Source organism: Candoia aspera, chromosome 2 (assembly GCF_035149785.1).
Source record: "Candoia aspera isolate rCanAsp1 chromosome 2, rCanAsp1.hap2, whole genome shotgun sequence".
Taxonomy (NCBI): Eukaryota; Metazoa; Chordata; class Lepidosauria; order Squamata; family Boidae; genus Candoia; species Candoia aspera.
In genome coordinates, this window is record NC_086154.1 from 98,479,078 (window position 1) to 98,503,852 (window position 24,775).

At 42.2% G+C, this 24,775-nt stretch overlaps 1 protein-coding gene across 2 annotated transcripts in view; it reads right to left on the minus strand.

Moving 5' to 3' along the window:
• Positions 1-9,141: 9,141 nt before the first annotated feature.
• PKN1 (protein kinase N1) overlaps positions 9,142-24,775 on the minus strand; it is an 83,155-nt gene continuing 67,521 nt past the window's right edge. For both annotated transcript variants that reach the window (XM_063292528.1, XM_063292527.1), the window contains exons 12-22: positions 24,378-24,474; positions 24,212-24,294; positions 23,185-23,263; positions 17,659-17,750; positions 16,874-17,050; positions 16,525-16,587; positions 15,770-15,846; positions 15,033-15,175; positions 13,978-14,085; positions 13,606-13,686; positions 9,142-12,894 (exon numbers count right to left, since the gene is read on the minus strand). In XM_063292528.1, the coding sequence (XP_063148598.1) occupies positions 12,691-12,894; positions 13,606-13,686; positions 13,978-14,085; positions 15,033-15,175; positions 15,770-15,846; positions 16,525-16,587; positions 16,874-17,050; positions 17,659-17,750; positions 23,185-23,263; positions 24,212-24,294; positions 24,378-24,474 (1,204 nt within the window). In that variant the 3' untranslated portion in view covers positions 9,142-12,690. The remainder of the gene's footprint in view (positions 12,895-13,605; positions 13,687-13,977; positions 14,086-15,032; positions 15,176-15,769; positions 15,847-16,524; positions 16,588-16,873; positions 17,051-17,658; positions 17,751-23,184; positions 23,264-24,211; positions 24,295-24,377; positions 24,475-24,775) is intronic.

Genomic DNA, 24,775 nt, shown 5'->3' on the forward strand with positions numbered 1-24,775 from the left:
TTTTTAGAAGTGGTTTGCCACTGCCTGCTTCCTAGGGCTGAGAGAGAGTCACCCACTGGCTTTGTGCCTAAGGAGGGACTAGAACTCACAGTTTCCTGGTTTCTAACCTGGTGCCTTATCCACTACATCAAACTGGCTCTAAAGTGGTTTATAGTCCAAATGAAATTAAACTGTGATTCACATGTGGTCCATGGTCCCAGAATCCTCATTCCTGAGCTACAGTAACTAGCAGACAAGGCACTCCAGTATTTTGCCAATCACACATCCACAGCCAGGACAATGTGAACATGAAACTAGAGGATAAGCTCTCCAGATCAGAGGACATCCAACAAGCTTCTGGGGAAGAGCCGATGGCAAGTTCAAGTAATACTGTTGCTCATTATGCAGCTGGATTAAAGTTCCTAATGAGCCTGGAGACAAAAGTAAAGTTTGATTTTGCAAAGATATGTATAATATTGTTATATACAATGTCAGAACCACAAAGCAAAGCAAATGATGTTACTGCAGAAATCTTGAAATTGAACATTGACACTCTGGGAATCATTTAAATGAAATGGACTGAAATGAGTCACTTCCTGCAGAAATCTTGAAATTCAACATTGACACTCTGGGAATCATTTAAATGAAATGGACTGAAATGAGTCACTTCCCATCAGAGGGATATCAGATCTTCTATTGTGGAAAAGAAAATCATAGAAGAAATGGATTAGCCATAAGTATTAACCAAAGGGTGTTAAAGCCAGTCTTTGGATATAACCTCAAAATGATAAAATGATCTCAATTTGATGCTTGGAAAAACCAAAAACAATTTAAAAAGAGTGCAACAGAAGACAAAGTAGCTAAGCACCATCACTGATGACACAAACATATGGCTACGTTCAAATAAGTTAGTGACAGATAATGTTGGTGAAATATGTCCACCATATCACAAAGAATTTAACTATATATTTATATCATAATCCCACTTTACCTCCTCTGGAATTGAGCTTAGCCAGGCCAGTTCTATTCACTCTTGACTTCTGTTTGAGGTGGAAATTCTTTTGCCATACATACAACTGTATTCATAAGAACACTGAAGCACAAACTAGTGAACAGCATTTCAGCTTACTGTGTCATATGAACAGAACCCATATAGATAATTTGTGGTCCAATGTACTGGAGAAACCCAGAAAATTGAATTAATCATTTCTTTGTTTAACCATACCTGAATATGTCCTGGGAACCCATGCTATCTTGAGCGCTCTCTGTTGGAATTATCAGGAGTCAATTCAGCATTGTCTCATAAGCATAAGCGGGTCTCTCTAGAATACACATCTCTATTGTGCTTGTGGGATGTCACATGGGTCACCTGATTTCCACTTCCTCCTCGGGCTTGGGGATTAACAATCTCCATTACCCTTCTGACAGACCTGCAAGCAGGAGGTGCTGCAGCTCCTCCCACTATCATCTTGCTGGCACGCAGACTTTCTATGCTACACAGAAAGTGTCTACAAAGAACCAGTGATTATTAAGTGCTTTCTACTATGAATTTACCTATATCCAGATCTACTGAATAAAAGTAAGCTATCTCTATTTTTCTTCATCTAACTACAGTGTGAAGACTGAATTTATTTCTGAACGTAATTAAGCTTAATGTGCAAGTTCCTTTTTTTGGTTCATGCTTCTACTCTGCAAGGTTGCTGTTTGCTGCTTGGAGTTCTTTTATTAACCTTTAAAAACTCCATCACTCTCAACCACCACCTCTTAATTTACTCTCTTAAAATTTCTGATATTCTTTCCCTCGCTAACAATTGCCAAACCTTGCAGATTCTTTTCCAATATTTGGGGCTTTTAAAAAGCATCTTTTAATTTACAAACCTATGTTCTTCTGCATTCCTAAGTATAACCCTCCTCCATTCAGTAAAATGACTACTATACTGTATGTTTAGGTGGCATGTTTTATTTCCAAAGTGATAAACGCTGGTCTACTTCAAGTTTGCTCTCTCAGGAAATTATGATGATTCAGATCTTCAGGTTAGTACTTACTGATAGGAAAACATGAAGGAGAAAAAATAGCCCTGGGCAATGGGTTCAACAGGACTTGTACCATTTGGAATCCAAACTTTGAAAGATAAGTACCTCCCCACAGTGAAGCAGATTTATTATGTTGCTCTGGTGACCAATTTTCTTCCTTGTATTTTTTGCTTATGTTTGGAAACAGCAAGATATTGTCCCGATGGTACAAGTCCTGCTGAACCCATTGCCCAGGGCTATTTTTTCTCCTTCATGTTTTCCTATCGGTATGTACTAACCTGAAGATCTGTATCTTCATAATTTCCTGAGAGAGCAAACTTGAAGTTTGGAAATAAAACACGCCACTGTTACCTGGAATTGTTAGGCTTCATTATTAGCTTTTAAGGAAAGGTGATATTGGCATTTCTAACATGGCAGTCTGGGCCTCTTTTCTAACTTTAGGAAAACATTTTTTCTTCTGGGCCAAGGCTCTTTCTTCTGGTATGTGAGAACTTGCCTTTTCAGCAACTACAAGAGGGAGCGTATTCTGGAAGTCCTTGAATACACTTGCAAGTATTAAAAGATAGGAACCCCGCTGGGAAAGGGACTGGTGTAACTCATAAATTTGCCACTTGTGGAATGTTATCTAGAATCAGTGTTTTCTATTGTTCAATTCTCACCTGTAATCAGTGTCTTTCATTGTTTGATTACTTGCTTTATGACGTATCACATGTACTGAATGTGTGTATCATTTGTTTCTGCACCCTATAAAAGTTCTTCACCCCCATTAATAAACACTTTTTGCTTTTGCCTGAATTGCTCTGTGATTCCTTTTTTTCAGGTAGGCAGAAAGCCGCCTTTGCAAAGGTTAAGTTGTTTCTCTCCCAAATTCAGGGAATAGGTCTTCAGCTCCACGCCAAACTTGGGGTGCCTGAGTTTACAGGCAACACCACCTAAACGTACAGTATAGTAGTCATTTTACTGAATGGAGGAAGGCTATACTTAGGAATGGATAAGCCTCGTGTGGCACAGGGTGGTAGGTGGCGGTATTGCAACCGAAACTCTCCCCGTGACCCAAGTTCAATCCCAGTGGAAGCTGGATTCTTGGGTAGCCGGCTCAGGTCAACTCAGCCTTCCAGCCTTCCAAGGTCAGTAAAACGAATACCCAGCTTGCTGGGGAAGGTGATAACTGGGGAAGGCAATGGCAAACCACCCCGCTATAGTCCGTCAAGAAAATGTGAAAGTGGCATTCCCCCAAAGGGTCAGACATGACTCGGTGTTTGCACAGGAGACTGGTCACCTTCCACATACTTAGGAATGCAGAATAACATAGGTTTGTAAATCTGTTGGACCAGAGAAATAGGTTTGGGTATGTGTACAAAAACTCACTGATACACACCACACAAATCAGGCATAGCAAATGTTCTAAGTCTATTGGCTGGGAAGGAACCTTTACAGTTTTCTCTTTAAACCTTAACTTATATAATGCAGAGGATCAAGGAAAGTGTCACTGGGAAGAGGAAATCTTTGGAGAAAACAAAGACCCACCTAGGTTTGATAGGGAAAGCAATCCACAGACTGTTACAGTTGGAACTGTGAAGCTCAGCCTCAGCTGGGCTGGGCTTTTCTAGAAGTCAGTGACAGTTAAGGTTTAAAGAGAGAACCCTAACGGTTCCTCCCCAGGCAATAGACTTTGCCTTGACAACATGGTCTGTCCAGCAGGAAAGGTTTCTATCTCCGCGCTTCTGAACCCTTAGGAGCGAATGCCCCAGTACAGATACAGATAGCCTTAGAACATTTGCTATGCCTGATTTGTGTGGTGTGTATCAGGTTTTGTACAGACACCCCCAACCCATTTCTCTGGTCCAACCGCCTTTAAATCGACAATTCCAATCATAGCATCTTCCTCCTTAGGTAACAGAGATGAAGTAACAGACTAAGAAAAATGATTAGTCAAGACCTCACACAAAGTCTGAGAAACAAAGATGGACTTTTTCTTACTCTGTCAGTTCTCAAGGCATAATCTTACATAAGGCCATAAGGCCACAGACTGCTTTATACTAATGCGGAATTTGTTTTTGAAGTGTACCAGGAGCAGCAGCAAAACACTTTAGAAGCAGGACATGAAAACATGTCTGGGGGGGTGGGCAGTTGAAAGCGTCATTGCTCATTCATGCTCTATAAATAGCAGTTGCTAAGCCATCACTGATCCATGGTTAGTGGGTTATATGGAAAAGCCTGTTACTATTAGCCTTTGGAACAACAGCTATCAGCGAACAAAGCATTCAGCATGCTTAGAACTTCAAACATAGTTCTTGAGCTCATTGATGCCACGTGACCACATTTATCAGCAATAGAATAATAATCTTACCTTCCACTCCACTATGATTATGTACACTTACTTCCTCTCTGTATAAAAGAGGAAAGCAGTGCCAACCCTACCAAAAGCTGGTATTAGGCAGTTGGTAACTGGCAACAGTTACCCTGGACCTTTCTCCTTGCCTAATGGCCCTCAGCACGGACAGTGGCAGTCTTTCCTTGATGTTGCCTGTCCCACCAAGTCACCTTTTGTTATCAAATCCAAGATAACACCACTGGGAAGAGTTCTTGACCATATGAGCAGAATGGGAGCTATTCTGGCCATATATTCTGGCAGGCAGAGTCCTTTTTGCTTTACTTACATTAAACATGCTAGTTCTTCTGGCCCTAAGCTACTCCATACGCTTGAGCACCAAGCCAAGCAAAAACAAGAGGACATGCTACAACAGAGTATATGTTCTCCTACACCTCTGCTCATTTTCTCTTACATAGTAAAAGAGGAAAGCTAGTCTAACACCCACCCTGTCCTGTTTTGAGGGGAAAAGAAGCTGAACGACCACTTCTCATCCTTCATAGAAGACTGTGAAGATTTTATGTGGGATCTGAGTTTCAGAATCTCTCTTTTGTACTATGATGCTGTTGAGTCATCCATAGTTCAGATTTCTCTAGTGATGGAGATAGATAAGATGAAAATGTGAATCCAACTGTCTCCAAGTTCAACCTTATCTTCAAAAGTGCTTTTACATAATGAGATTTTATAATATTTAAGATTCTGTCATGCAGTTTGTGAAAATATATACAGTTCTTCAGTGCAAAATAGGAAGCAAGATAATCTGAATAAGAAGTCTGGACAAATGTCGTGCCATACAATCTTATGCTTCTTTGTTCAGGGATATAACTTTGGATTTACTGCCACCTAAGTGGGCATTACACTGATATTTTTCTCCAAAGGCTACAGTGAAAAATATCCCATTTTAGATGTTATGGAAAGCTTTATGACCTGAAGAAGGCACTGGTTGCTTCCTTCTCCCTTAGCTCTTTAAAGAACCAAAAAATAAAAGCACCCAGCCATTTAGCAATCATTTCATACTGTGGGGAAATTTCCATGGAATATATGCTTCCTGTCTTAGCTCTTGTCTTTCCAGTTGCCCTTTAGGGTATGTGATGAGCCAGTATTTTCCAGCGAAACTGTGAATGTGAAAGTTTCTATTGAGCCCTAAACTCTTTTTGTTTGTTTGTTTGTTTGTTTATAAGGAGTTCTAAAATACTCAGGGGAAAGATTCACATATGTGGATATTTTGTTATTAGCACAATCAAAAGAACTGAAAGTGATGGATAATGTATACAGATAATAGAAGAATCTGTCCATATGAATTAGTAGCCTCTGACCTGCTTATTTACTAAATTTATATTCTCTATATTAATTCTAAATAAACAGACTCATACTTAACATTAAGTCAGAATGGTACTACATTTCTTGTCTCGGGCCTATTGATTTCCTTAGATTCTACAACTGCAAATGCCAGTGTTTAAAAATTAAGAATGTACCCTATGGGATAATGGCAGTTAATGTTACCCGAGGAAAACTGCACTTGTTCCCAAATATCAATTTTAATTTTATTACATTTTGGAACTTTTGGGGGGATCAATGGGAAATAAAAAGGATGTTACAAAAGATATGCAAAGTTCATATTTATTTATATCTCACCTTTATTGTTTTTATAAATAACTCAAGACAGCAAACATATCTTCCTCCTCCTATTTTCCCCACAACAACAACCCTGTGAGGTGAGTTGGGCTGAGAGAGAGCGACTGGCCCAAGGTCAGCTTAGGCTTTCATGCCTAAGGTGGGACTAGAACTCACAGTCTTCTGATTTCTAGGCCAGCACCTTAACCACTGGACCAAACTGGTTCTCTTATCCACCCCTGTTTATTATTCACACTTTCTTCATTTCAGCAGCCAAATGACAAGTGGGGCAATTGCTGCTAGCGTGAATAAACATTTGGGGAAAATCTATACAACCTTACTGCAAATTACCCAGAAACTTACCACTAAATATTTACTTTCTTCTGATCTCTATTGCAGGGGATTGTCGCATCCGCGTTACTGGTTAGAGCAGTATTTCTCAACCTTGGCAGCTTGAAGATGTGTGGACTTCAACTCCCAGAATTCTGGGAGTTCAAGTCCACATATTTTCAAGCTGCCAAAGTTGAGAAATACTGGGTGAGAGGCTTCTTAACAGATGTTTATTGTATTTCTCTTAGCATAGATACTTGCAGATCAGGTAATATTGAAATGGAAGAATTTATTTCCTACTCTCCTCCCATTGACCCAACACCAGAAAACTTAAGTCTGAAAGAAAACGCTGAACTTCCGTCTCGTTCGTGTCTTTTAGGGGGTTCGGCGACGTGACGCCGCAGCTGCCCAATTCCTGTCGCTGCTGATATTCCTGAAGCAGAGTCCATTATAATTCAGATACAGTCTCAAGCCATTTCAGCCCCGTGCCCGCTTCTACCAGTCTAGCAGACTTGGCCATAGCCGCGGCTTCGAAATTAACTGAGAAAAGTCCTTGAGGCAAAAGTGTAGCTGAGTCGTCTGTCAGACGCGGAAGGCGAGCACAAACGAAACCTGCCGGGGCGGGGCGCGCTTGCACGAGGGGAAGGTCAGCAATACTGTAGTACAAACAGGTGGCGATAAGCTGCAGCTGCTTGTTGCAACAGCTGAGCGGTAGCAGGGCGAGAAAATGGTGTGCGTTGTAAGTGCCCCTTCTGTGGGCACCTCCACAGTGTTTAGAACCATGAGCGCTCCACGAAGGGGTCTCCGGCTACTACGGACATCTCAGCCAGGAAGTCGGCGAGGCGAGCGTCGCCGTCAAGGCAAGGGCTGCAGCAGCATCGCTCTTGAACCCCCGCCAGTAAATTTCCGGAAGACGCAACGTTCCCGGAAGGGCCAGGCGAGGTCGAGAATCGAAACAATAATTTTAAAAAAGCTCTTAAGCGCAGCGGTGTGGCAGACAGCTCTTTCCCTCCTGACCGCTTTTAATACGATTTGCGTAGAGATGCTTTTCAGCTCTCTTGCAACCAGCCCTCGCGAGCCGCCCTCAAAATGTTTCAGACCAGAAGCATTTATATATACCTCGACAACCATTTGTTGGTGTGGGGGTGAATATTTGATGGAAGCGATAATTGCTTTCAGCAGGACTGTTTCTTATTCTTTTTCCTGCTTCTGGAACTTACCTATTGCCAGATGTGTACAATACTTTATAGTCTCAAACGTTCTCAGTTCTCAAACGATCAACTTGGTTTAAGGACTGGGACGACGCGACCCAGGAAACTCACTGAGTGACTCTGGGCAAGTCATTCTCTTTCAGCCCAGTCAACCCAGGATTGTTGTTGTGGGAAAGAAATAGAGGAGGTGCTCTCTATGGCCTCGTGAGCCCCTGAAGGATAGGTGGGATATAAATCTAATAAGTAGTTGGGCTGGGTAATTCCCTTTCCTGTCTTATTAATGGCCCACTTAGTAGTCCCAGGACATACATAAAAAAGGTCAGCAAAAGCAGTGGAGAATCCACGCTGCAGGGTCCCCCTTGCCTCAAGGGATTCTCAGATTGCAGGTGAAACCAAATAGGGCAGATTGCTAAAAATCCAACACTAAGGCTGGTTTACACTCAAAAAAATGCATACTGGATTGAAGGGTAAAGGTAAAGCCACACCACAGTCTTAGTGGGATGTCATTTCAATAATAGGCAGGCAGATAAATGGCTTATCTACATAGATATTTCAGCAGCTCTTCCCAATAGCTCATTATAGATGGTATTTTCCCCTTACAAACTACAATCCAGTGCAACAAAGACCCAAGGAAACTGGTGTTATGCAGTTGTTATTGATAGTATTCTACTTGCCATGCAATATAGGTATCATAGGATGGTAGGAGTTAATAAATTAAGAGAGAAATATGTATCTATTATTTCAAGCTTGGGCATCAACCTCTATAGTGATTCAGCATTTATTCATTCAGTTACCCTATACAGGTAGTCCTCTTTTAGTTGCTGCCTTGTTTAGCAACCATTCAGAATTACGATGGTGATGAAAAAGTAACTTGATGATCAATCCTTGCATTCAAGACCTTCACAGGTTGGCAAAGCAAAGATGATCATAAGCAGAGTTGTGGTTTCACTTAGCAACCAAGTTGCCTGTCCCAATTGTGGTCACTAAATGAGGACTACCTGTACTTAAGTTGTAAAGAATACAGAATGTTAAGTGGAAGAGATGAATATGAAACTGTTGTGAAAATTTATAACAAGGGCAACTTTGGTTATCCTTCCAAAGTAGTAAGAGTTGGTGTTTCAGATGAAGGTCTGTACTTGTTTCCTAATATACGGATGTGCCTTATGAGCTATTTAGTTGAAGCAGTCGTCTTATCTTCACTCCATAACCACCTGTTTTCTCCATGCGTATATTCCATTAGAGAAATTTCTCTAGTTCCCAGAGAAATTAACTGGAGCTGCCAAACTAAGTCCAACCCATCACTGATACAGAGAAATTATGCTCATGCTGCTGATGCTCCATACATCTAATGGCATTATGGACTTATCTTCAAATTATCTGTGTAGTAATGAAACTATAAAATCCAGTGGAAAAAGGCAAACTTGCCACCATTTATGATTTGGTTCCACTGGAAAAATATTCCAGTGAAATCAAACATAGTGCAAAAACATTTTATACAAAATAAAATCCAGACTAATATGGAGTAATTTCACAGTAATTAGATCTCTGTCCTAGAGTCATATGGTCAACTGCTGTAGTCACTGTTCATTTAGTCCAACAATATGCATTATAAACAAGGTATTTATTTTGTAACAAGGCAATAAAGGAGAACAAGCACCTAATTCCACAACTTTCCTGGAAAACTATTTGTACTTTATTGTAATACACACATTTTCTCTCTAGTCTGAAGACTCAGGAATTTGGTCTTAGTACTCTGCATCCAAGCAGATAACATTCTTTCTTATGGAAAATGTTAATTCCCCCTCTGCTGCCAAACTTTACTCAAAATGCCACTGTAGAACTAAGAATGTAGGGCTGGGGTCTATGAATCTAATCTGAGGAAAGGCTAGGAATACCTTTCACATGCCCTACCTCTTGAATGAAGAATGACACCACTCAGTTAAAGGATTTTTTTTGCCACATATCCTCCAATATTTTGCTAAGCTCAATAAATTTGTACTGAGATGTCTACAGTCTAAAACTCAGGCTTTACAACACAGTGTGGTTCTGGTCAGGCAACAGAGGTAGTAACATTAATAAAGGAAACCTAGTAAACCAGACACGGTCTTAGCATGATAGTGCCTCTTAGCACAAGTCCACGTAGGTACTAAGCTTGGACATGCCCTGAAAAAGATCTAAAAGGCAATACAGAACAGAAGAGGCGGGACAGGAAGTTAAAACCCTATCTGGTAATACAAGCTGTTCTTCAGAATTCATGTTGAAATGCTGAAATTTTCTGTGATCTAGATTGCACCAGGACTGCCTCCATAATTGAGGACTGAAACCCGAAGTTCTGATTCTGAAGCAGGCTGTGCTACGATTAACAACAATGAACGCATTCATCTTTTCAGGTGAGGTAAAAAGAAATGGCAAGCCACCAGTGATCTGCCTTATCTGGGCTGCAAAAAAACCGTATGACTGCCAGAGTTAAGTTTTCTGCATCTCTTTGCTGCCATCTAGTGGTTGTCCAGATGTGTGCAGTCCAGTTGTTAATATAACACAGAGGTATGGAAGGACCAAATGAAAATTAAAACCTCAAGCTACTTAAATAAATCACATATATGCTTCAGTTCCTCTCCAAGCCTCTTACTCCTTCCCAGTAGAGTGACTGCCTTTTCCTTACCATGCAAAACAGTAACAAATCCATGCTTCTACTCTTCTGTGAAGCAGCAGTTTATACCTAGAAGGAATCTTTGCTGCTTTCTTTAAATGAAAATTATTGCCTGGTCCAGTCTTTCAGTCCTGATACAGGACTCCGTGAGACTTGAAAAGGCTTCTTTGGGAGAAAACTGAAAGATATAAAATTTCTGTCCTGTTTTATGTAACGAATTAGACTTCCTTTCTTAAAAATGGCAGGTCTGTTCTAATCTCTTGGCCAAAATGTATTTTAAAGGGGTATACTTTGGCAAACCTTCCACACAAAGTGATAGCAGCAACCTCTAAAAATGTTGATTAGACCTTATCTCAGGCATACCTCACGATACTAGGCAATTTACTTTTTTTTATAAAAAAGATAACATACTGTACTTGAGATATTGCCAGTTTTGTTTATACTCCTCTATATATCCGCGTTCAAGAATTTCAGACATTTGTAGGAAGTCAGATTAATAAAAAGTAGATTCCCCCCCCCAATGAGTGCTGAAGAAAGGCAATCAATCATTCTGTAGGACAAGTGCTCCTGATGCAGAATGAACCTAATGAAGGTATTTCAGTGTGGACGAACTATAACGGTAGATGTTGCATTTTGAAGAGAATTGTGCTTTCATTAGACACTCTACAAGGACTGTTTAAAAGACCTTTTCCTTTTTCATTGCCACTTTCATCATGAATTTTTGGATTGCCAGAGCAAAACTCAAACAACTCAAAAGCCTGTACAATATACCTTCTTGCTGGTAGAGCAGGGCAAGTGCAAGGATGTTGTCACTAGTGAAAATTAGGAGTAGAGGCAGAGTTGTTGGAAAAGTCATCAAAATCAGCAAGGAGAAATGTCTGAGTTCTATTAAATCATAAGCTAACCCCACTGAGTTTGCACAACACACTGTACCATAAGCTAGCTAACCACATTTTAGTCTATAGTGCTGTACAAACCCATTCTGTCTTATTTGTGTATTTTATAGGTTTGATGTCCTTGTTCTTCATTTACAACTTTGTTTTTTCTCTGTTTTCTTCTAATTACAGAAGATCTATTACAGAAAAAAAAACTAACATAGCTAGACATTTTTACTGTTATCTGTCTGAAAGCATCCAGAGTCTCAACCACTTTTTTTCTCCTGAGATTTGATATACTCTCTTGGCATAATAGTATACCGATCTCCAAGAGAAAACTGGGATATAGGATGGAAACAAAACAATTTGATCATTATTTCCAAATGATGGATTTGAGTTCATGTTGCTGCTGAAATCCACAGTAATTTTGCTCTGTAATCAAGTATGTTCTCTCACTGAATCAAGTATTTTGTCCTGAGAAATTCTTCTCCAGTTTGTAGTATTAAATGAGCCTCTGTGCATGTATGGTTTGTAGGCCATTAAACTGAACGTTAGCTGAAGGTACAAGTACATAGGTTCTTACACTGCTCAAGTGTAACTCTCATTAAATTACTATAATTTGGTGACCAGAATCACACAACCAAGAATCATTTCATTTGGTGCCACTATTTTCTTGGTTGTTCCTTGCAATTATTTTAATGCAATTATTTACCATCCAGACCTAGGTGCTCACCAATTCCCAAACGAATTTGTTCAGAGTATGGGAGTTGGATTTTAACAAACTTTCTGCCCCAGTTAGCGCTATGGGATGGGTACAAGGCGGGTGAATTCCCAGGGAGGGTAAAGTAATAACTTACATGCATACACTAGCAGTACATATGCCAGCCTTATGAACCTGGAGAGAATTCTTGAGGAAAAAAACAAGAGCTTTTTGCAAATGGTTGTTAAGAAAGCCCAGAAATACAGAGCTGATTCAAAATCGACCCGAGGAGTTTGTCCATCACTAACTGAATACTGACAGAAAGCTGTGATGCAGAAAGGGATTCTGTTTTCCCTTTCAGGTTAGAATTTGAAGCAGTGGATTTCAGCAATAATATCAGAAAGGCACCCCCCCCTTTTTTTTACAATATGATTTAAAAAAATCCTTCACAAGAGTATGTTAGGGCAGAGATTGGCCCTTCGACTTCAGCATCTCCAGTACTGGTGGATTCCTAATAATAGTTTTGCTTGTTCCAGCAGAAAGTTTGGGAATCACTGTAGACAAATATGGTTTCATGAAACCTCAGGGTTGACAATGCCAGTTATGTTTGGCTGGCAGTCTTTCTCTCTCTTTTTCCCTTTCCTCCCCTCCCTCTGAGCCAGCAAATGCCCAACTTTCTGCATGAATTATACTGTGTTCTGGACAAGGCAGAAATGTTACTGGAATTTCCCGTCTGATCCCAGAGCTGGTATATGTTGGTGAACACTACTCTTTCCCCATTATGCTAGCAATGTGATTGGGTTTTTCCCAGTTTTGCTTCTGGGCTAGCAGGCAGTGCTAGGAATTGTCTGAGTCAATGGAGGAACAGGATTCTGCCTGATCGAGCTGGCAGTGTTGAGGAAATCTCCTTGCCCCCACTTCCAGAGCTAGCAGACACTGGAGACATAGTCAAAATCTTTGAAGGCATCCTGTTCCTTTTGGGTGAGGGGCCGTGATTCACGGGGTGGCGTCAGCACAGCTGCTTCAGTGGTAAACTCCTCATCAAAGTTGCTGATGTCTTCACGACCCTTAATTACTGGCACAAAGGGTGGCTTGATCTTACGAGCCAGCAGAGCTTCCCACTCAATGCTCTGTGTACAGGGGGGGAAAAAAACACAAGTAAGAACGCTAACTTCTTTGAGATTATTGTTAATATCAAGCCAGACAGGAAATTATATAAATAAATAACACACTGTGAGTCCTTTGTCTGAAGCAAGAAGAGTACATAAGATAAGCTTCAAGATGCTGGAAATATATGGAGGCTACAGCAGTAATTAGCAATAAAGACCAACCATTTCAGAGCAAGAAGCTTTCTTTTCAAAATCTGTATTTGGTGGCCACTTCTACTTCATTTAAACTATAGATTTTAGATTCAGAAACAGTGCTCCTTAACCATAGGAAGTGTGCAGCTGTTTGATGCAGGAAATCTTCAGCTTCAGGAAAAGACAAACTGTCCATAGAGAGCAAAAGTGTTTTGGGTGCAACAAGACTTCTTTTTTATAGCATAAGCATTCACAAACTGGGGTCTATGTGATCAGATGTATGAAAGTAGCCTATGTCTTAATGGATTAAAATCCCTCTGCATTTAAAACTGACATAAGGGATCTACTTTTTATACGACAACTGAGTGTTCTTCTCTAAGAAGGCATTGCAGGAACGCTGTCCTGGTTGCAATAGTATAGCTTTAGTGAAGGATGGTCTCAATTGATAGTTTCAGTCCATAAAACAGTGCAGAACTTTATTTGGAAGAAACCATAACTAACAATCTGAAGAAAGAATGTAAAAGCAGCAAAGGTACTGACTCTGAAAAACGGGTGCTTCTTCACATCTTCTGCATCACGCTCACTAGAACCCAAGCGCCGTTCTGGGTTCCGACGCAGCAGCTGAATGAAAAACGAGGTTGTCAACATCAGATTATCACATGGGCAGCCAAAGTGGTTCTTATCCACCACCTCCTCTCCCAAGCCCAGAGCAGTATTTTACATGGCTATCGTGTTTTATGCTTTCTTGCATAGCCTAGGCCTAACATCGGTATGGAAAGATCGCAATTAAACCTATGTTCATTATGCTCAAGTCTCCCTCCCTGTGTTCATCTAATCATACAGTCCCATAAGATGAATCTTCTCCCCAACTTTAGTCCTGGCAAATTTATAGCCCAAGCAAGAGGCACTCACCCGGCGCATGATGCCAATTGCCTCTGTAGAAAGGAAACGGGGGTAGCGCACCTCATCATTGACAATGCTGTCAAATACTTCTTCTTCGTCATCTCCTGGGAACGGGGACTACATCATCAAGACAGAATCAGTTATCAGTCTGGGCTCTTTCCTCACTCTCAGAACCAGTTCCATCCATTCTCATCTATCCTAGATTCCCCCCCAAAACTTGAGAAGCTACAGTAGATCAGCATCTCCCAACCTGGATAGTTTCCAGCCTTCAACTCCCAGAATTTTCAGCAATAGCTACACTTGCTGGGATTTTTGAGTGTCATGCGCTGCCTACCTCTGAATAATGCTCAGACACTGGTTCGGTGGAACAGGCTCTGGTTTATTCACAGCGCAGGTACAGCATCGGAAAAAAGCTGAGAGTGACAGGAGCGCGCCGGTGCGGGGTTTAAATACCCCGCGCCGGTCAGCGCCCCCTCACTCGCGGTCACGTCACCCCCCTTTGTCCAACATGTTGACTTGCCGGTGGGTGAGGGGTTGCGAGGCCCCGCTGGCGTTCCGGGATCGCCCATCATCGGTTTCTCTATTCCTCCGGTGATTGCTGTCAGCTGGGCGATCTCCGTTGTATTAGCGCTAATGGCTTGGGTGTGCTCCGCGATCCGTTTAGCTATTGTTTCTTGACCTTCAGTCGTTGTGAGTTGATGGCTACTTATCTTGAGCCCCTTCCCCTGTTTCCTTGCTATTGTCATGTGTGCCATTGCGCTGATGACTTCAGCTCAATGGCACTCATGACATTGAGAGGTTGAAGACCACACACTTGGAAGTTGCCCAGATTAGGAAATACTGATCCAAATGCTTCAGCCTCTTATATCAAGCTCCCTGTGAAACATTTCTACCCTATTAGGCACACATTAAACACATCATTCTGTTTAATTTTCCCTTAATGTTTGATTGTACAACTATGAACAGGATATAAAGTCATATCCAAGTCTCATTCCAGGGCATCTACACCAAAACCCCCTTTTGTCCCACTCAAATATTTTCCATAATCACATAAAGCGACTTACCTCCCCTACAAGCATCTCATAGATAAGGACACCCAAGCCCCACCAATCAACTGCTCTTGTGTAGGAGGTGTCTGTGAGCACCTCAGGAGCCAGAAACTCTGGTGTCCCACAGAATGTACTGGTACGGTCAGCATAGCCCATTCCTGGCAAACAGAAGGAAGCTGTATTAAAAATATGACTTCAGCAGTAGTCCTCAACAGAAGTGAGGAGAAGAACAAAAATTTGGAAGTCTTCATAGAATGTTCTGAAATAGGAACAGGGTCATCCACAGCCAGGGGGAAGGGGTGAATGGCATCAGAATGGTCAGTATGACTGAACTACTGAAGCCCCACCCCTTTTTAATGAATGTCACACAGGTAAAAAGGTGCAGGGCTTCGATCACCTGGTTACACTTGCCATTTTGATGTTATGGACACGCCCCCCGGCCGAAACACCCCTGAATAGGGACTTTCCCCAACATTCACTGCTAACTTTTATGTTTTTGTATATCACAAGACTACCAAATTTTATGCATAGTGATTGTACAAGGAATCTTGGCAAAACAGATGCTTTTCCCACTTCTTTTGCAGTCTCTGCTCTCCCCAACCAACCAACCAACCCCTAAGTTTTCTTGGAAGAGCTGCAGATCAGTTTCTGTTAATCAAGCCAGTTTAATTCTACGAAATGCATTATGTTTGCATTTTATTTAGAAGATGTATGCCAACTTTGGAGACAATTATCCCATCCCTCCAAATCACCTTCCTTGCAGAGGCCAAAATCTGCAATCTTCACAAAGCCTTCTGTGTCCAACAGTAAGTTATCCAGCTTCAGATCCCTGCAGGATAAGAAAACTTTAAGCAAAAGAACCCCTGCATTTTGCAGGAATTATTATCTGCTGCCACAAAATCATACAATGGAGTTGTTAAGGCAAAATTGTTACATAGGAATCCTCCATTACTACATTTCAAAAGTCACGCTTAGGAGAAATGGTATGAATGATTATCCTTGCTAGGTGAATTTTCAGCTTAATGCAGTTACTCATATAAAAAGAGGTGGAAATTAATACACAGGTAGTTCTTGCTTACTGTTCAGCAACCATTTGAAATTATGATGGTGCTGAAAAAAGGAGATTTATGACCGGTCCTTGTATTTGCAGCTGTCACAGTGTCCCCATGTCACATGATCACCATTTGCGACCTTCATAGCCAGCTTCCAACAAGCGAAGTCAATGAGGAAGGTGGCAGGAAGTCACAAGTTGTGGTCACATGACTTCACACTTAATGACCATGGGTGATTCACTTAACGACTGCAGCTGGAACTGATGTCGTAAGTTATCACAGTCATGTGACATTTCACTTTATGACCGCATCGCTTAGTGATGGAGTTGCCAGTTCCAAATGTGGTTGGTAAATGAGAAATACCTGTAGTGTAATAATGTGATGACGTGGAAGGATGCAGAAACGACTATGAAAGAAAGGGATCATAATGGAATGGCTTTAGTAGTGATACTTACCTATATACTATCTTGTGGTCATGAAGAAACTGCAGCCCCAGGACAACACAAGCAGCATAAAACCTGAAGGTGAGAACAAACTGTGAAACCATTGCAGCATAGGTCATGCCAACTCTATTCTGGTAGTCAGCAATGACTAGGGTATCAATATTCCTGGGAGCTGGAATCTAAGAGCGACTTATGATATAACTGAAATAAATAGGACTGAAAACCAAGATCTAAATCTATTCTCAGTATACTGGAAGGAGAGCAACATTTAAAATGGCACCCAACAAGATCCTTTTAGGAAGCCTTTAGCTGCATTTTTGTACTGTAATCTCTGCCTTTTTTTCTCTGATGTGACACTTACGTTGCACGTGGCTCTGAGAATACATCGGTGTGTATGTGCATCATGAGGTCTCCACCTGCTGTGTACTCCATGACAAAACAGACATGCTGGGGTGTCTGAAAACAGGCGAAAAGGTTCACTAGGAAAGGATGCCGCGCTTGGGTCACAATCTCAAAAATCCGCTTCTCACACATCAGGCTAGGAGGAGGGGGAAAACAATATCAGGATGAGGCAACCATATACAATCTGATCCTCAGTCATGTTAACTATCACTTTCATAATTGCAATGGTGCACAACTACACATCATTCACAAAGAACAGACGTTGACAGACTTGCACAGGTGAGCAATACTATACCATGATTACAGGTAGTCTTCACTTAACAACCATTCATTTAGTGATAGTTCGGACTTATGACAGTGCTAAAAAACCAACTTACAACTGATCCTCACACTAATGACCATCGCCATGTCCCCCATGGTCATATGATCACAATTTGGGCACTTGGCAACTGTTTCACATATATGACCATTGCAGTGTCCCGTGGTCACGTGATTGCCATTTTCAACCTTCGCAGCTGGCTTCTGGCAAGCAAAATCAGTGGGGAACTGCGTGATTTGCTTAACGACTGCTGTGATTTACTTAATGACCACTGCAAAAAAGGTCGTAAAATCAGGTCGGATTCACTTAATGGCCACTTTGCTTAGCAATCAAAATTCCAGTCCCAATTGTGGTCGTTAAATGAGGACTACCTGTATATATTCGTCTGGGCACTTATCCTTTCCATTTCTAACACACAGACTCACCTCTCTACTTCATCTCTTGCAACAATATCTCCTTTCTTTAAGGCCTTAATAGCAAACAGTTCTTTTGTTTGGTGTAACTCAGATAACAACACCTATACAAAAGATGAACAGAAGCAAAGTAGGTAGTTACAGTATTGATCAGTGACCGGAAGTAAAAGTCAGGCAATGCTAAGAAGGCTCATAGGGAAAAAATACCTTTCAACTCCACATCAGGTTTTTTCCCTGCTTGATTGTTTTTTAGTATTTTGATCAGGCATATAAATGTAATATAAGTCCTACTGCAATAACTGATCTAACTCTGGTAACACTATCAGTTATTGTAAGAAAAGGTCATCCTATTTTTCCAAGATGGTTCTTAAACACATGTTATGAAAGGATTTACTTAAAACAGATAAAACGTGACTTTGAATTAAAAAAAATGAACACTCTACAAAAATACTGGTTGTTTAGGATGCTTTTAAAGCATATTCATGGCCGTATTATTGCACATGCTTCAGGGAAAAATAAAAATAAAAAACCTAAACAAGAAAAGTTGGAAAATAAAGTTTAGGAACTTTTAGAATATATGCAAGACAACCTACATTGGAACTGCATAAAGCTGTTATGTCTGTTAAATTGGAACTTAATTCCTTCTATGTATTTGATATACAATATTCATAAAATGACAACAACCAAAGAGCATCATTTCTACCGTTGAGAATGCCCAGAACAATGTATATAATGATTCTGATCTAGTAAATCAGCATTTTTTTAAAAAATACACTAAACTTCATAATAGGGTTACTCTGGAAGAATGTATACAGGATCAAGTTCTTTATCTAGTTCAGCCTTTCACAATCTTTGTACCCTGGAGAAACCCTTGAAATAATTTTCAAAAAATATGAAAACCTCATAATACAATTCACTTCTAACTGACACAATTCAAGTTTTATGACCTTTACAACAGCAGCAAAGCAGCAGGCTGACAGCTGAGTCACGGTGCATAAAAATTCCCACCACTGCGAGTGCTAGCTTCGCACAGCATACGTTATTTTTTTTAAAAAATCAATCATGATTTCTCACAGAACCCCTAGCAATCTCTTGCGGACCCCTGGAGCACCACAAAACCCTAGCTGAGAAAATGTGATCAAGCTGAACCTTTTGCTCTTCAGAAATAACACATGCTATTAAATGTATGAAAACAGGAAAAGATCCCAATCCTTGAGAAGCATAATACTGGAGTTCCCCAGACTTATGGTTCAACCTGCCATCCCTGGGGTGTGCCTCAGAGGCAGCTCAGGAGTTCATGGCCACCATGGAAACCATGGGCCTGTCTCAGATTATTCGGGACCCGACTCAAGACAGTGGCCTCACACTGGATTTGGTTTTCTTTCTGGAGCAGTGGCAATTTGATCTGAGGGGAGAGTTACATCTGTCCCCTTTGTCATGGTCAGATCATGCCCTAGTGACCTTGAGATTCACCTATGCTGCCCCCCTCCGCAGGGAGGCAGGACCGATCAGTTCACCCCCGGCAACTGATGGACCCGGCAGGGTTTCAGAGGGAGCTGGGGGTTATACCCGAGGATCTGCTGCACGGTCCAGTGGAGGCCCTGGCTGCTGCCTGGAATAGGGAGGCGGCCAGGGCCTTGGACAGGATTGTGCCCGTGTGGCCTCTCTTGCCCCATTGAGCCTGACACTCCTCGTGGTTTACGGAGGAGCTGAGGGTTCTGAAGAGGATTAAGAGATGTCTAGAGTGTCGCTGGAGGAAGACAAGGACTGAATTCAACCGAACACAAGCTAGTGACCTGTTCAGACTATGAGGTGGCCAGACAGGATTATTGTCAAACAACTCTTTATTACAACAACTATTTACAACAATAACTCCATGCAATAAATGAGGTAAGACTGTTTCCGATCAAGAAAAGGTAACAACGGAACAGACAAGGTTGCAGGATCACATTGTGGCAGGACCGCAGGGCAGGATTTGCTGACCGAAGCTGCAGGACTGGATGATTCTAGGAAACGTGGCAAGACTGGAACTGAAGGCGAGAGCCCACAATCTGGAACACCAACCAAACTGGGCTGGCACTTGGAGGCTAGGCGAGATCAAACTGGAACCACTGGAAAAGACTTGGCTCTAGAGGCTAGCTGGACTGGACTGGAGACTCAAGGCTAGGCTGGGAACTTGAAGCCAGAATTGTCTGGGCTAGAGATTTCGAACAAGACAGAGAACTAGGAGCAGGACTGGACTGGACTGGAAATTCTGGACTAGGCTGAGAGCTTGGAGCACGACCAGACTGGACTGGAGTTCCTGGACAAGGCTGTATGCTTAATGCATGACTAGACTGGATTGGAGATCCTGGGCAAGGCTGGAAGCTTGGAGCATGATGAAACTGGGCTGGAGATCCTGGGCAAGGCTGGAAACTTGGAGCATGATGAGGCTGGACTGGAGATCCTGGACTAGGCTGAGGGCTAGGAACAAGGCTAGGAACATGCTTGGAATGTGCTGGATGGTGGCGGCAAGGTCCGGAACTGGACTCAAGGCTGATATTGCAAGAATCAGCAGGAAGAAGATCCTCTATGGCAGCTTGTGCAGTGGGCAGGTCCTCAACGACAGGAAATGCAGGCGCTGATTCTCCTTTGGCTACAGATGAGGTTTCTGATGAAGTTAGGGACTCTTCTGCTGGGGCTGCAAGCTTAAAGGATTGGTTGTCTCCAGCAGATTGCTCTTCGTGCATCTGCCTTTTATGGCGATCCTTCATGCACCTGTTTCCATCTACAGCCAATTGGGCTGCCTTCTCCTTTGTGCGCTTTTCTGCATGTCTTTCCTGCGCACTGATTGGTGGATTCAAATCCTCCTCCAAAGACTGGCCAATCAGCATCTGTAACTTCTCCCATGCTGCTGAGTCACTTCTAGGTTTTGCTTTCTCGATTTCTGCCTGGTAAGTTTCTGTTTCCCCTTTGAGTTTCGTTTTCTGAATCAGAAGCCGGCTGAAACCTCACAGCTAGAACCGCTGTTAAGGCCTACCTTGTGGCGGTAAGAGTGGCAAAATGTATTTCTCTGCTCTTATTACATCTGCAGAATGCTGCCTGAAGGCCCTGTTTAAGATCATCCAATCCCTTTTAGGGAAGATGGATCTAGCAACCCACTTACAGGGCCATGCTGAGGAGTTTTCTGGGCATCTGGAGGATAAAATTGCTTGGTTTTGTTCCAAGTTGGATGCCAGGCATGGGGCAGGGTCTGGGGAGATGCCTGGGGAGTGTACTTGCCCAGTTATCTGGGAACAGTTTGATCCTGTTGGGCCTGAGGAAGTGGACAGGATTCTTGGGTCTGTAAACACCACCACTTGCCAACTAGATCCCTGTCCCTCCTGGCTGGTGAAGGCAGCTCGGGAGGTGATGTGTAGGTGGGTCCAGGTGATGGTGAATTAATCTTTAGGGGAGGGGGTATTTCTGGTGGCCTTTAAAGAGGCGCTGGCGCGCCCCCTTCTCAAGAAACCATCATTGGACCCCACTATTCTGGACAATTTTCATCCAGTCTCCCACCTCCCCATTTTAGGGAAAGTGGTTTAGAAAGTGGTGGCATTGCTGCTCTAGAGGATCCTGGATGAAACGGATTATCTGAACCCTTTTCAGTCGGGTTTCAGGCTTGGATATGGGACAGAAACAACTTTGGTCACATTTATGGATGATCTCTGGCGGGAGCGGGATGGGGGCAGTGCATCCATCCTAGCTCTTCTTGACCTCTCAGTGGCTTTTGATACCATCAACCATGGTATCCTTTTGGGTCAGCTCAGGGAGTTGAGGGTGGATGGCGTAGTGTTGTGCTGGTTCACCTCCCTCCTCCAGAGCCAGTCCCAATCGGTGTTGATAGGGAGCGAGAGGTCCGGCCCACGGTCCCTCCTGTGTGGGGTGCCACAGGGTTTGGAGCTCTCTCTGCTCCTTTTCAACATCTACACGAAACCACTGGGCAAGATAATCCGCCGCTATGGAATGAGGTATCATCAATATGCTGACGATGCTCAACTATACATCTCCACCCTGGGTGACATAAGTGATGTTGTTGCCACCCTTTTGCGGTGCCTGGAGGCTGTAAGGTTCGGATGGGGAACAACAGGCTTTAGCTGAACCCTGGCAAGACAGAGTGGCTGTGGGTTGGGGGCTCCCAGGTATCCAGGAACTTACCATCTTTGGTTCTGGATGGGGCTGCACTGCCCCAGACAGACCCGGTGCAGAACCTGGGGATTCTCCTGGACTCACAACTCCTGCTCAAAGAGCAGGTGGCTGTCGTGGCCAGGGGAGCCTTTGCACAACTTAGTGCAAAGCTACATCCTTTCCTGGATCAGGAGTCCCTCCAAACACTCATGCCCTGGTCATCTCCCACATAGACTACTGCAGTGCTCTCTACATGGGGCTACCCTTGAAGAGTATCCAGAAGCTACAGCTGGTGCAGCATGCGGCTGCGTGAGCAGTTTAGGAGCCCCTAGAAGGGCACATATAACACTGTTGCTGCGCAAGCTGCAGTGGGTGCCAGTTTGCTTCTGGGTCCAATTCAAGGTGTTGGTTATCACCTTTAAAGCCCTACATGGCATGGGTCCAGGTTACCTGAGGGACCACCTCACTACTGTTACATCAACCCATCCCACCTGGTCAGGCAGAGAGGGCATGTTACAGACCCTGTCCATGAGGGATGGCTGATTGGCAGGGTCCAGGAAGAGGGCCTTCTCTGCCATAGCACCCGCCCTTTGTAACAAGCTACCCCCAGGGATAAGACAGGCCCCCACTCTCCCGGCTTTCGGAAGGGAGTAAAAATTTGGTTATGCCACCTGGCCTGGGATGGGAGGGGGGACAGCTATTCATAAGGGTGGTTGGTCCCCATGAAGCTTAAGTATTTCAAGCAGGTTGATAAATTATTAGGAAAGCTTTTATGAGAACCACCCCCTAAATTTTATTAACACATAATGATTGGGGCTTTAACTGTCCTGAACTTCAGCTTTATCACTGTGCATATATATGTTGAGTTGCATTTCTTTATGGAGCCAAGTTATTATGTGACCCTCTTTGATAGGATGGCAAAATCTTTTAGTCAAAATTCTATTGAATTTCCAGTATTAAAGTTGTAGCAAAACTATTACTCTTTTATGATAGAAAAAGACAGTGCTGCCATGAATTTTTGATTAAGATCTAGTGTAATATCTAGATTTATAATATTGGGCTGATGATAGTTGTTTGCTATTAGGAATTGGTTCTTTATTGATGTAATGGAGAGACTGATCAATGTTATTCTGTGTGGTCAAGGTTTATTACTTGGTTTAAGAACTGAGCTGTTTTAATATATACCATTTTCTATCTATCTTTCTTTTCTTTCTCAACAATAACATACATTAAAAATGAAAAAAACCAGGACTGTAGCATTTCACACAGTGTTTACTTTCATTCTGCTACTACTTGATGATTCTACATCCATCAGGATGGAAGGAGACAGATGTTCCTCTTACTGAGAGAGAGATACTGGGAAGAACTGTGGGGAAGGCATGCAATACTTACTTTGCCGAAGTGTCCACGACCTAGCACAGCTACAAAACGAAAATCATCCATAGTGAGAGGTATTTTTCTCAGGTGACTGCTACAAAATAAAAAAGCAAGTCAGAATGTCTCCCTACTACCACCACCACAATACATACATACAAACCCTTCTACTGAAAATAATGTTGTTAGAGAAAGATAATGATTTAGCAAAATCAGCCCTGGGCATTCCTTTTTCCTATGAATATTCCCCAACCCTCCAGATCTGTGGGCTTTAATTCCTAAAGTCCCTTAGCCAACATGGCCACTGGTGAGAATTCTGAGAACTGGAAACCCACACATTTAAACAGGTCAAGATTAAGGAAGGCTGAGGCAGGCATTATTAATCTACTAGAGAAATAAGTTTCTGATTATTCAAATAGGATTGAAAATAGCAAAAAAGCCTATTACCCCTATACAGGGACTTAGCAAAATAATCTTGTACAATCACATGGGTAAAGGATTTATTTGGGATAAATGCAGATGTAATTGATGGCAGACCACCAGATTTAACCCACATAATTTTATCAGTAAGTGCACAGGAGATGTAGGTCAAGGAGAGAGCAAAAGCAAAGAAACATCTAAAGACAAGGAACTTCTCTGTGTTTTGCCTAGAGATACGTTACAACTCAACTCCCATTAGAATACATGTCTTGCAGGGTGAGCACAGCACACTGTGGATGTTCTGCAGTGAAGTCATTTATTATCAGTGTTAGACATTGTGCTGGTGACATTTGTATCCACATTTCAGACATCACTGTATGCATAAGTGTTTTTGAACCACTATACACTGTATTTAATGAAGCAAATCCTAGGAAGAAAAATCAGGGTAATGGATGAACAACTATGCACTTGTTGCAATATAGACTGTTTATAATATGCTGACAGAACAGGGTGTTAGAAATGTAAGTGAGCCATTTCATGGAAAAGGATAATTAATAGTAAGATAGAACAATTAAAGCAAAGAGGCTATGATGGCAGATAATGGGGGAGAAAGTTTGTTACCTACCTGTGAAAAGTACTTTCAGATCCTCTGGTCTCACTTCCTGAACCTAGCTCCATCTGAAAGATCTCCTCCCCAGCTCGTGAAGTCTAAAGAAATATAAATATAAAAAAGAAGTAATTGCTTGAAAACAGCAGCTTCACTGCTGCCAAACTAAAAAAGAAACACTTACCAATAAGACCTTCCCAGGAAGCTCAGTATCATCCTGGCCCAAGCGCTCAATTTGAACTCTATCCCCTTCCAAGTTCAGCTTCTCAATAGCAATGTCCCTGGATAGGGGGAAATGCCAATCTTAAGAAACCCCATGCAAAATTATCATAGAAACTTCAACTTGATGAGAACTTGGGTTAATTCACTTTTTCACTCCAGAACATCAGGGGGTGGGTATACTGAAGGCTTTTCAGATGTTTCTGAACTACAAATCCCAGCAGCCCCAGCCATCACAGTCAATAGTAAGGGATATCGAAAGCTAAACATGGAGACGTTTTACTAAAGGCCTATAATCCTGAGGGGATTTAGCAGGACTTCCAGTGGTCCAAGGAATTTTAACATTAGCCCCTCAAATATATG